The 12,660-nt window shown below is 38.9% G+C and overlaps 1 protein-coding gene across 1 annotated transcript in view; it reads left to right on the top strand.

Moving 5' to 3' along the window:
* The first annotated feature begins 542 nt into the window (after positions 1-542).
* The window catches only part of LOC143749444 (WW domain binding protein VOPP1-like), a 45,510-nt gene continuing 33,392 nt past the window's right edge, over positions 543-12,660 (top strand). Inside the window, exons 1-2 of the mRNA XM_077241940.1 lie at positions 543-844; positions 12,315-12,373. Of these exons, the coding sequence (XP_077098055.1) occupies positions 782-844; positions 12,315-12,373 (122 nt within the window). The 5' untranslated portion in view covers positions 543-781. The remainder of the gene's footprint in view (positions 845-12,314; positions 12,374-12,660) is intronic.

Raw genomic sequence — 12,660 nt, 5'->3', positions numbered from 1 at the left:
TACATCACAGTTTGATTACATGCATGTATAGTCAGATGCTGATGGCATTAGAGGACATTCTCATCCTAGCATTTGATTGGACAGAAATCTGTGTAGTGCAGGATGAGTCATCAATACTTTTGTTCCGAAAGAGAAAGGCCGTGAAAGCATTTAAGTGAATTTAGCCATGAGAAAATTAGCATATCCTGAATGTATATAATCCCGAAGTTAAAATAGAAAACTTTTATTTTCATTGCATGAGTCAGTATAAATAGATTTATTATTTATAAAACCAAGTGGGCTTCTTGTGTATTCTTGAGAAGAGTGCTTAAAATGAAAGCCATGTGGTTTTCATATGTTGTTATGGTGCAGTGACATTCAAACGTCCTTTTACTTTCTTTGCATCTTCCAGGTAACATTATCCTACTTTGTAAATCAATATATTTTCATTTAAAGTAAGCAGAGTGGACTATAGTCTAATAAGCGGTGGATTCTCTCAATGAAGAGTGTTCGATTGAGAAGTACGAGACAGAAGCCTGCTGTGTGTGTGTGCGTGTGTGTGTGTGTGTGTGTGTGTTCAGCAGCGGACTCGGTTGCTTGTCGCTCGGCCGCAGCGGAGATGCTGGCGCTGTTTTCTCTCTCTCCTCCGCGACACACACACACACACACACACACACGGAGCTCGCATCATCACGCTCGTGCTTCTGCTGTGAACATCCACGTCTGCTATGAATCCTCCGTCGTGACGGCATAAACACACACACACACACACACACACACACACACACACACACACTCCGACATGCAGGAGCGGGTGAAGAGCCTCGGAGCGGCAGCGCTGCTGACACTGTGCGCGATCCTCGAGGTGAGTCCAACACACACACACACACACACACACACACACACACTGCTGACACTGTGCGCGATCCTCGAGGTGAGTCCAACACACACACACACACACACACACACACACACACTGCTGATACTGTGCGCGATCCTCGAGGTGAGTCCAACACACACACACACACACACACACACCGCTGACACTGTGCGCGATCCTCGAGGTGAGTCCAACACACACACACACACACACACACACATACACACTGCTGATACTGTGCGCGATCCTCGAGGTGAGTCCAACACACACACACACACACACACACACATACACACTGCTGATACTGTGCGCGATCCTCGAGGTGAGTCCAACACACACACACACACACACACACACTGCTGACACTGTGCGCGATCCTCGAGGTGAGTCCAACACACACACACACACACACACACACATACACACTGCTGATACTGTGTGCGATCCATGAGGTGAGGTGAGTCGCGTCGCGTCCGACGCACAACACACACAACAAACGCTTCGCCATTTCACATCGTTCTGTTCGGATACACTTCATTATTTCTCCATTACCCGCTGGTTGTAGCGTTGATAAACCCGCATACGTGTTTTAAACACACCAGTAACCGCGAGGCTTTGTCTCTTTCCGCTCCTCCTACCTACAGTAACACACCGTGTGTGTGTTTGTAGTAACACACAGTTTGTGTGTGTGCGCGCGCGCGTTTGTGTGTGTGTATAATCATTATCATCATTCACAGATGGAGGAAATACTGTAAACATCATTGTTTGATCAGTTCACAGTCAATGCAGATCTGTGCTTATATCTATACAATAACCCTGCAGTGTTAGAACTGTGTTTTGTTTGTTTTAGTCTATGGCCTAGCGTTTCATAGGCTAGATGAAATTAGAGTGTTTGTTATACTAATTATATTCAGTTGATTACTATATTTGAGTTGGCCTGGTATTAATTTTGACTGTTGGATTATCACATGCCTTTTACATGATGCATTTGAGGGAAGTTATGGGTGGATGAGTGGATAAATGTAATTTTTGTAATGTTTTGTACTTTCAGGCAGTTCAAACGTCTCAATTAAATGCAATTTCTGTTATTATGTGTATGTATACAGTATACTGTGTGTCTGTGTGTGTGTGTGTGCGCGCGTGTGTGTGTGCTATTTTGCTATAGGTTGGCTGTTTTTTGCTTCAAATAACTTCCCCAACCTTTGATATACTCTATTTACATTTCAAAGACTTGCAAAGCTGAGGCATAAAGCATCATCAGACCTTCTTACTGTACAGTGCTACGTTGCGTTTGCAGTTACAGTAATGGCATTTCACCGAATCTTTACACTGGCCTGTCAGAGAAGAGAGAGATACTTTGACATTAGCACTTAGACAGGGATAAATCAATATGCCAGTTTATTCTCTCATAGATAGTTAAATGCAGAGAGGTTGATCATAAAGCTCTGATTCTTTATTCTCATTCATAGTTACTCACTGCAATGATGTGTCTTTACAGCAGTATTGAGGGAACGACAGACATAACTTGAATATGCTGGTTTAATACAGAGTTATGACACATCTGCACCTGCATCTGTTATGACTCATGTCCACTTGTGCCACAGATATATAATCAGTGGAAGGCATTATGGGTAGTGCTATTGAAGCATTTGTTGTAGTTTTAAAGGCTTATGGCAAGGAAGGGAAAAAAATATTTTATTTTAAAGGTGACATATTATGCCCCTTTTCACAAGATGTAGGCTAATATAAATCTATAGTGTCCCCAGAATGTGTCTGTGAAATTTTAGCTCAAAATACCAGGTGATGGTATCGATGGTAAGGGGGTGACGGCGCAGTGGATAAGACGCATGCCCTTGGTGTGAGAGACCCGGGGTTCGAATCCACTGTGAGACACCAATGTGTCCCTGAGCAAGACACTTAACCCCTAGTTGCTCCAGAGGCGTGCGACCTCTGACATATATAGCAATTGTAAGTCGCTTTGGATAAATGCGTCAGCTAAATGAATAAATGTAAATGTAAATACCAGATCATTTATTATTGCTTGTCAAATTTGCCCCTTTTTGGAGATGGTTCTCACTGCAGAACATGAAATCCACGGGGAGGAGTCGGATCCAGATCCAACTCCTCCCACCTTACATATACCTAAACCTACCCATCTCCGCCCCCTAATCCCTAAACCCGCCCCTAATCCTACCCATCTCCACCCCTTGGATCTTGATCCGACTCCTCCCCGTGGATCTCATGTACTGCATTGAGGTGCCACTGACTTTTTGGGTGTGAGCAAAAAAAAGTGCCGTATTTGTGTGTGTCCCTTTAAATGCAAACGAGCTGCAGCTCCGCCCCCGTTCAGAAGAGGGCGGAGTCTTTACACGAGCTCCAGAAACTCCGGCAATAACAAAACAGGCCGATCTCACTCATCCAGAATCCCAGAATAACCAGTAGCGAGTGCAGCCTTACGGAGAGACTCAGGAATAGTTTCTGAATGTTAGTGGAGACATTTATGTAGTTGTTGTGGAGTTACATTGATCATCTCATCATCATGTTGAACTTCTACACAAGTGTCCACAGTTCCTGAGGTGTTTATAAGACAGCGCTGACATGTTCTGGTCAATAGTGTTCAGTGCTCGTCTGTGCTCAACGACAGAACACTTTCAGGCTTTGCTGGATCTTCTGCCGCTGCGTTAGAACTGCTCACTGTTGGGTTAGGGTCGGCTGGTGTGTGTAAACGGGCAGATTAAGAGCCGGTAATATTATAAACGTGCAGATTAAGAGCTGGTGATATTATAAACGGGCAGATTAAGAGCTGGTGATATTATAAACGTGCAGATTAAAATATTATAAACGTGCAGATTAAGGGCCGGTAATATTATAAACGTGCAGATTAAGAGCTGGTGATATTATAAACGTGCAGATTAAGGGCCGGTAATATTATAAACGTGCAGATTAAGAGCTGGTAATATTATAAACGTGCAGATTAAGAGCCGGTAATATTATAAACGTGCAGATTAAGAGCCGGTAATATTATAAACGTGCAGATTAAGAGCCGGTAATATTATAAACGGGCAGATTAAGAGCCGGTAATATTATAAACGTGCAGATTAAGGGCCTGTAATATTATAAACGTGCAGATTAAGGGCCGGTAATATTATAAACGGGCAGATTAAGAGCCGGTAATATTATAAACGTGCAGATTAAGGGCCTGTAATATTATAAACGTGCAGATTAAGGGCCGGTAATATTATAAACGTGCAGATTAAGGGCCGGTAATATTATAAACGTGCAGATTAAGAGCCGGTAATATTATAAACGTGCAGATTAAGAGCTGGTGATATTATAAACGTGCAGATTAAGAGCCGGTAATATTATAAACGTGCAGATTAAGAGCCGGTAATATTATAAACGTGCAGATTAAGGGCCGGTAATATTATAAACGTGCAGATTAAGAGCTGGTGATATTATAAACGTGCAGATTAAGAGCTGGTGATATTATAAACGTGCAGATTAAGAGCCGGTAATATTATAAACGTGCAGATTAAGAGCCGGTAATATTATAAACGTGCAGATTAAGGGCCGGTAATATTATAAACGTGCAGATTAAGAGCTGGTGATATTATAAACGTGCAGATTAAGAGCTGGTGATATTATAAACGTGCAGATTAAGAGCCGGTAATATTATAAACGTGCAGATTAAGAGCTGGTGATATTATAAACGTGCAGATTAAGGGCCGGTAATATTATAAACGTGCAGATTAAGAGCCGGTAATATTATAAACGTGCAGATTAAGGGCCGGTAATATTATAAACTTTCAGTCAAAGATTTCAACCATCTGATAAAAGCATTGTTTTATACTGTAGTTAGTGTCGTTTCGCTCAAGTGTGCGCGTGCGGTTCTGGTTCTGTTGAGGAACATCGATTCCCAGACGCTTTCTGTGAGTTTGAGGAATGGCTCTTAGACTGTGGGATCAGGCAGGAGCTGGCCGACAGCAGGAGTACACACACACACACACACACACGCACGCACGCACACACACACTTCTGCTCTCCTTCACTGAGGGTTTCACTGAAGACTGTGTGTCTGAGCAGAACAACAGTGAAGGTCTGCGGGAGTAAACAACTCCGTAAACAACCATTAACATTCACCCTGGAAAACTCTGGGATTTTCTGCTTACGTCTCTATAACTTTAGGTTTGTTTTTGAAAGCGATGACGTTATGAAGGATGATATTTCCGTACAAACATAAATATTTTTTTGAAAAGATGTGGAATTTACAGTATAGTTTATTTGATGTTTTGTTTTATTTTTTTGTTAAAAACTTTTCAATAAGATCCCATCAGTTAATGCATTGGCTATGACTTACAATACATTTTTAAAGCATTTATTAATTTTTGTTAATATAAGTACAAATAGAATTTTTCATTTTTTTGTTAATGTTAGTTAATTAATCACATTAAATACAACATTAATTAATGTTTACAAGTGAAGAGTTCCAATGCAAAAACCTCTAAGTTCATCGGACATGTTTTCTTTTAAATGAGCATTTTTATCAGGCTCCTTTGTTTAGGTTCAGTAATTTCACTTTAATGCCAATGAAAACGTTGTATCATTTTATTTTCTTGCTTATTTTTTAAAACCAGCTTTGAAACAATCTGTAGGCCTATTATATAAAGCGCTATAGAAATAAAGCTGACTTGCCAAAAATGCCCAAATTAATTTTAATTCGGAATTTAAAGCCTGATAATCGTAGAAGAGCTGCACTCAAGTCATTGTATGAAAGGTATGCATTTTTAATGAATACATTTAGTATATGGGACCAAGAATTTGAGTTATGTCACTGGCTAAAAAGTCAGCCAATCAGTGAACAGCTTGATTTCTCAGCACGAGACGGTCCGTGAACACTGAACACACACACACAGTCCCTGTTCTGTGAGGATTTCCAACCTCTACATTAACTAGAACCATCTCTAATGTATGCTTTAATACAGCAGAGAGGAGTGCAGTGGGATTGGGACATAACCAGCATTATCTCCTAAACCAGTGACCAAGATCCCATGGGATCCGCATCATGAATCTGCGGTTTCCCTCGCCAAGAGCAATTAGAGCATTTGCAATTCCTTGCATGTATTATGTGTTTATCCCGCAGCCGTGGATGAGAAGCCTGGCTTGAGTCCCTGTGACACTGTTTCTCTGAACAAAACACACACAGAAAATCGTTCTGCTGGATTTCCCTGGTGAGAAGACTTGAGCTGTGATCGGATTTATCCTGAAAGCTCGTATCATGTGGTCATGCACAAGGACTTATCGGAAAACTGCCGTCATCGCTTGATGACGCCCTCAATAGTGAACTTGCAGATCTTGGACAGACATTTCTCAGACTTACGGACTGTTGAGATCAGCCTTTTTTCATTCAGTGTAATAATGTGTAGCATTATTTTATTTTTTTCTCTGAGAGAATCAGACGTTGCATATACATATTTAAATACTGAAAGTAGCAATGGTACCAACTTTTTTCAAAAGCATTCCAGTATCTCAGATGCACTCCAACCAAATCAATCAAATCTCTCGGGCCAATCAGAAGAGAGTGTGGGCGGAGTCTCTCTGCAAGTGCACTCACTCAGATAACCGTATAGTCAAATATTGCGCCTGAAATAATTTCTGCCATAGAATGCACTTGTTTTTTCACAGTTTTTTCCAAATCTGAGGTGATTATCCATTGTCGCTTTCGGTACAGCTAGAAATGATAATCAAAATCGGATTAAATTATTTTAACATGAAATACAGCATATAATCAGTACCTGAGGTTATCATTGTCACAGTTTATTTGTTGTGTTTCCAGCTACGACGTCACAGAAATAGAAACCGTTTCTAAAATAGATCTGGTAAGGACGTAAACTCTGATTAGCATGCTAACGAAACCTTAAATCTGTCCCGCTGTATCAGCATCATACTTCGTTTTTAAAATGTATTTCTAAGGTGTATGCAACATTTCTCATCCGTTATTCACGCAAGTTCCCAGTAAAGCGATGTTGTTGAAGAGAAAGGTCTCGTCTGACACCGGGTTAATCACCGTCTGTGACGCAGACACAGGAGATGTGGCTTTCTCCACGCATTGATCAAGCCGGTACTCTGATCAGTGAATCTTCCCTGAATCCGAAAGCAATCTTACGGTGGTATAAAACAATTTATAATCCATGGACTATCAGCATAAAGTCTGGTCCACTTTGCAGGTTTTTTCTGGCCAGGACCTGCTCTCTGAGACATGAAGAGACATTGAGCAGCTTATATATTATAGTGTGAAGCTAAAGTCATCAGCTGAGTGCTCATCAGGACCGAACCACAGACCAGTCGAGCTCAGCACTGCAGGACTTGCTCTCGTATTCATTACGCTGTTGCTGCAAACAACTGTCCTCAGAAGTGCATGAATATTGATTCTGCAAGAGTGTAGAAGTCGTCATTAGTTGAGCTCCTTCTGTAAGCTCGTCTCAAGGCTTCAGATACAGCATTCATCATGTAAGCACAGCGATTGCTTGTCTAATACATATTCATGAGGTCGAGCTGCTGGCAAACACTCAGATCTGCACTGTAAACACTGTAAACTTTGACTTCGCTACTCTTCACAGTGTTAGTCACTACATGACTAATGCCAAAGTGTCCACGGAAAAAAGCCTCGTCTAATCTTCCTGATGTTCGTTTACTGGCACTTTACACAGACAGAGGACAAAACCGGTTTGAAACTCTGTAACAAATAACCAGAAGAACAGGGTGTTTTCATTTATTCTTCTTCATTTTCTCTTTACTCTTCATTCAAAATAATGAATTGGTTTGAGTAGGACAAACTTAATTTAAACTAATTAGTTCAGTCAAATGAACTTTAGTATTCAGCACTTTCTTTTTCTTTCAAGCTCACAGAACTGATATATTTTAAGTAAACTGAACTGTTTCATTGTTTTGAGTTTTATGAAATTATTTCTTTTAATTTAGACAAACTTAAGTTTAATTGAAACGGCTGGGATTTCTATTTCCCATCATGCTTTGCTGATGGCACTCGAAAGGGAGAGTAAATGCTAAAATTAAGTGTAATATAATGTTTTTTTTTAACTTAAAAAATTTGATTGTCTGATTGTCTTAAATATTTTGAGTTTTGCCAACTTATTCGGGTTTACAATCAGGTTTGTCATTTTTTGGCCCTTTTTTCATGTTTAACCTGAATTTGTGCGATTTTTCAATAAACATCAACATTATATGTTATTGTTATATATAACATTATATCATTATATATATAAAATGTATGTCATAATCAAAATATGTAAATATTTAAAAAATTATCTAAAAAAATTAAAATCTAAAGTAAATAATTTAGCCTAGTTACTGATAGCTATTGACTAACTGTAACTAATTATTAATAACTTATTTTCCATAAATTAAACAAAAAAGATTTGTTGATTTTTTTTATTATTACAATAACTTAAGTGCTTTACATTTACTCCTGACACTTTTCGCTCATGTTAAAGTGAAGGCGAGTTTGTTTAATCATAACAGGATTGAATCATTGAATTTGATGAATACAGCCACTAACATTTATTATAACATGCATAATTTACTTGTAGGGTCCAAATGATGCTGAACATTTATTAGGTTATAATTAAAGTAATTATAGTCAATATTATGGTATTTTGTGTGATTTTAATTGTTGTATGTTATAGGCCAAAATCATCATTTTAAAGGGAAAGTTTAAAACTACCTGTTTTCCATGGTATGTTATACTGTATATGTTATATACACTCACCTAAAGGATTATTAGGAACACCATACTAATACTGTGTTTGACCCCCTTTCGCCTTCAGAACTGCCTTAATTCTACGTGGCATTGATTCAACAAGGTGCTGAAAGCATTCTTTAGAAATGTTGGCCCATATTGATAGGATAGCATCTTGCAGTTGATGGAGATTTGTGGGATGCACATCCAGGGCACGAAGCTCCCGTTCCACCACATCCCAAAGATGCTCTATTGGGTTGAGATCTGGTGACTATGGGGGCCAGTTTAGTACAGTGAACTCATTGTCATGTTCAAGAAACCAATTTGAAATGATTCGAGCTTTGTGACATGGTGCATTATCCTGCTGGAAGTGGCCATCAGAGGATGGGTACATGGTGGCCATAAAGGGAAGGACTTGGTCAGAAACAATGCTCAGGTAGGCCGTGGCATTTAAACGATGCCCAATTGGCACTAAGGGGCCTAAAGTGTGCCAAGAAAACATCCCCCACACCATTACACCACCACAACCAGCCTGCACAGTGGTAACAAGGCATGATGGATCCATGTTCTCATTCTGTTTACGCCAAATTCTGACTCTACCATCTGAATGTTTCAACAGAAATCGAGACACATCAGACCAGGCAACATTTTTCCAGTCTTCAAATGTCCAATGTTGGTGAGCTCTTGCAAATTGTAGCCTCTTTTTCCTATTTGTAGTGGAGATGAGTGGTACCCGGTGGGGTCTTCTGCTGTTGTAGCCCATCCGCCTCAAGGTTGTGCGTGTTGTGGCTTCACAAATGCTTTGCTGCATACCTCGGTTGTAACGAGTGGTTATTTCAGTCAAAGTTGCTCTTCTATCAGCTTGAATCAGTCGGCCCATTCTCCTCTGACCTCTAGCATCAACAAGGCATTTTCGCCCACAGGACTGCCGCATACTGGATGTTTTTCCCTTTTCACACCATTCTTTGTAAACCCTAGAAATAATTGTGCGTGAAAATCCCAGTAACTGAGCAGATTGTGAAATACTCAGACCGGCCCGTCTGGTACCAACAACCATGATATGCTCAAAATTGCTTAAATCTAATAGAATTCTATAATTCTAGAATTTAAATTCTAATAGTTTTGTACATTTTCTGCCATTTTTGTAGAAAAAATGATAAATTTTTCATGAATCTGATGGACAAAAAGTTCGAAAGAACAGCTTTTTTTTTTGGTCAAAAAGTGTTTATTTCTTTTTTTTTTAAATGATGATCCCAAACTTTTAAATGGTGGTATATAGTTTTTGTATGTTATATTATTATATATTTTTAATTTTATATTATGTATTTTTGTATTTATTTTATATGTTTACCTTCATTCTTATATAACAGTGTGGAAAGGCACGTATGCTGATAGAAAAACATGTTTAGAAGAACGTAAAAGTGCTGATCATTTTCTGCCTGGATTATTTCCTTCAATCCATAATGCAGTGCATAATTCAAAATACAGCATTAAAAAATCTGTACAGAAAATGCAAATTTTCCCGGCACATTGAGTGTGGGAGTGAGAGACGGCGTAAGATCCAGCCCTGACCCGCGTCTCTTCAGTCTGTGTGTTTCTGCTTCAGAAATCTGAATTATACATTTGTCCATTATACATTTTAAATGCTGACATTCTGGTTATGCATTTCAGAAAGGTTTAATCATCACCAGTTTTTTCAGTATTTGAAGCCTCTTCTAGACTTTCATATTGTCTTCGCAAAATGTCTCTCAACATTTATTTTGGGGAATCAACGCACAAAAAAGATATATTTTTTACAATATTCTACAATAATACAAATAGGAGTTGTTTATTCTATTTCCTGTTTGAATGTTGATTATTTTCCTCATATTCTCCATTGTTGCGGCTCCTCTCTTCCCAGTCTGTCAGTAACGCTCTGTTTACTTCCTGTCTCTATGAAGCCCCTCCTTCTGAAAAGCACACTGAGGGCTCCAGACTAACTTTTCCACTGGTTGCACTGGTGCTACCAACTTTCTCAGTTGGTCGCACCAGCATATGATTTGGTCGCACTTTTTTTTTTTTTTTTTGCTACATGCCATGGGATTAATCAATGCATGCTGATGAATAGTGGTTTTAATGGACCAAGGCTAGCAAAGGCTTTCTGGTTTGCAGCAGAAATACCTGTAATATATTAATTATCATTGCCAAATTTCAGGATTTTCATGGATTTTGGACAGTAATTTTAATCTGTAATTTTAAGCATTTTACATTTGAATTATATACTATCGTTCTGTCTGTTCTGTCTGTCTGTCTGTCTGTCTGTCTGTCTGTTCTGTCTGTCTGTCTGTCTGTTCTGTCTGTCTGTCTGTCTGTCTGTCTGTTCTGTCTGTCTGTCTGTCTGTCTGTCTGTCTGTCTGTCTGTCTGTCTGTCTGTCTGTCTGTCTGTCTGTCTGTCTGTCTGTCTGTCTGTCTGTCTGTCTGTCTGTCTGTCTGTCTGTCTGTCTGTCTGTCTGTCTGTCTATCTATCTATCTATCTATCTATCTATCTATCTATCTATCTATCTATCTATCTATCTATCTATCTATCTATCTATCTATCTATCTATCTATCTATCTATCTATCTATCTATCTATCTATCTATCTATCTATCTATCTATCTATCTATCTATCTATCTATCATCTTTCTATCTTTCTATCTTTTAAAAATCATTAAACATTCAAATGTTTGCATTACATTTTAAAAGATTAGAGTATTATAATAAACTGATACAGATTTTTCGTTATCAAAGTTTATAGTTGTAACAAAAAGCAGAAATCTCACACTCCTTACCTTCTGCATTTTATAATAATTTCCTTTTCTTCTGTCGAGCGATCATGAGAGTAATAGTTCGCCAGGGGAAAATATAACCGCTGAAAAGACGTAGGAGGAAGGGGCTCTGTGTTTCGTGAGACCATTTTTATCATTTTTATATGCCTTAATTAGTGAATTCGTAATTGGCGCGTTTCACCATCAGTGTGCAATGCGCGTGACGTCTACGTTCGTCAATAAATAAACTGCACGTGTCTTGCGGAAGAACATTGTAGACGGAACTTCTCTCCGTTAATGTCTATGGCGAGTCACGCAGGCACTGGCGACTCCGCAGCCGAGACGACCCCGGGATAAAATAGTCCGAATATAAACACTTATTATAGGCGTACCGTAGTGATTCAGAATAAGTCAAAAACACGGTTTGGAAAATGGATTCATGATGTAGCCTACTCGTTCATTTTGAGCATAAGTTACGGACTGCAGCGGCTGATACAACGGCGTTCTGTTGCTCAACACTCGCACAAATGCGACCACATAACATTTTAACTCGCACATTCTCAAAAAATGGTCGCATATGCAACCAATTTGGTCGCAGTCTGGAACCCTGACACTGTGCCCTGATTGGTCGGCTGGAGCTGGGGTGTTGTGATTGATCAAGTGTAATAATCAAATCGCATAATTCCTTACTATATAGTAGTATAGGCAAAAAACTGTATGTGACAAAAGTATGTCCGAATAATAAATGTACACAACCGAATTGATTTACCCAGGATGTGGTAGATTTTTTAAAATAATAATAATAAAAAATAAGAATAATTTTGTAACATTTTCAGAACATCGTCTATAAATAATTTATAATAGTTAATTATATGTATCTTAATTTTTATACAAATTTTTTTTGTCTTTTTTACAGTGCATAGAAGCAAAGAAGTATTGCTGGTATTTTGAAGGAGGATACCCCATCTATTTCATGTAAGTACAATCACTTTTATTCTCAAACTCTCTTACCTTGTAACCAATCAGATCAACATGTGATCGTCAACGAGTGGATCTCTGAGTGAGTGAGTGGAGGCGGGACTCATTTGCATATTCACAGAATCACGCATACTAAATGAGGCAAGGGTGTTGAGTTACATTGAGGATATTTTACGGCATGAACACAGTTTTCTTCAAGGAAAAACGTTCAAATATGTATTTTTGGTGAGTTTTAAAGTTCCCATATTGTCAGAACTGAATCTCCTGTCTGTGTTCTTGATAAC

Source organism: Siphateles boraxobius, unplaced genomic scaffold (assembly GCF_051911475.1).
Source record: "Siphateles boraxobius isolate OS27281-9 unplaced genomic scaffold, OSU_SipBor_1 248, whole genome shotgun sequence".
Taxonomy (NCBI): domain Eukaryota; kingdom Metazoa; phylum Chordata; class Actinopteri; order Cypriniformes; family Leuciscidae; genus Siphateles; species Siphateles boraxobius.
The sequence above is the reverse complement of the archived record's forward strand: the minus strand, read 5'-3'. Positions and strand labels throughout refer to the sequence as shown.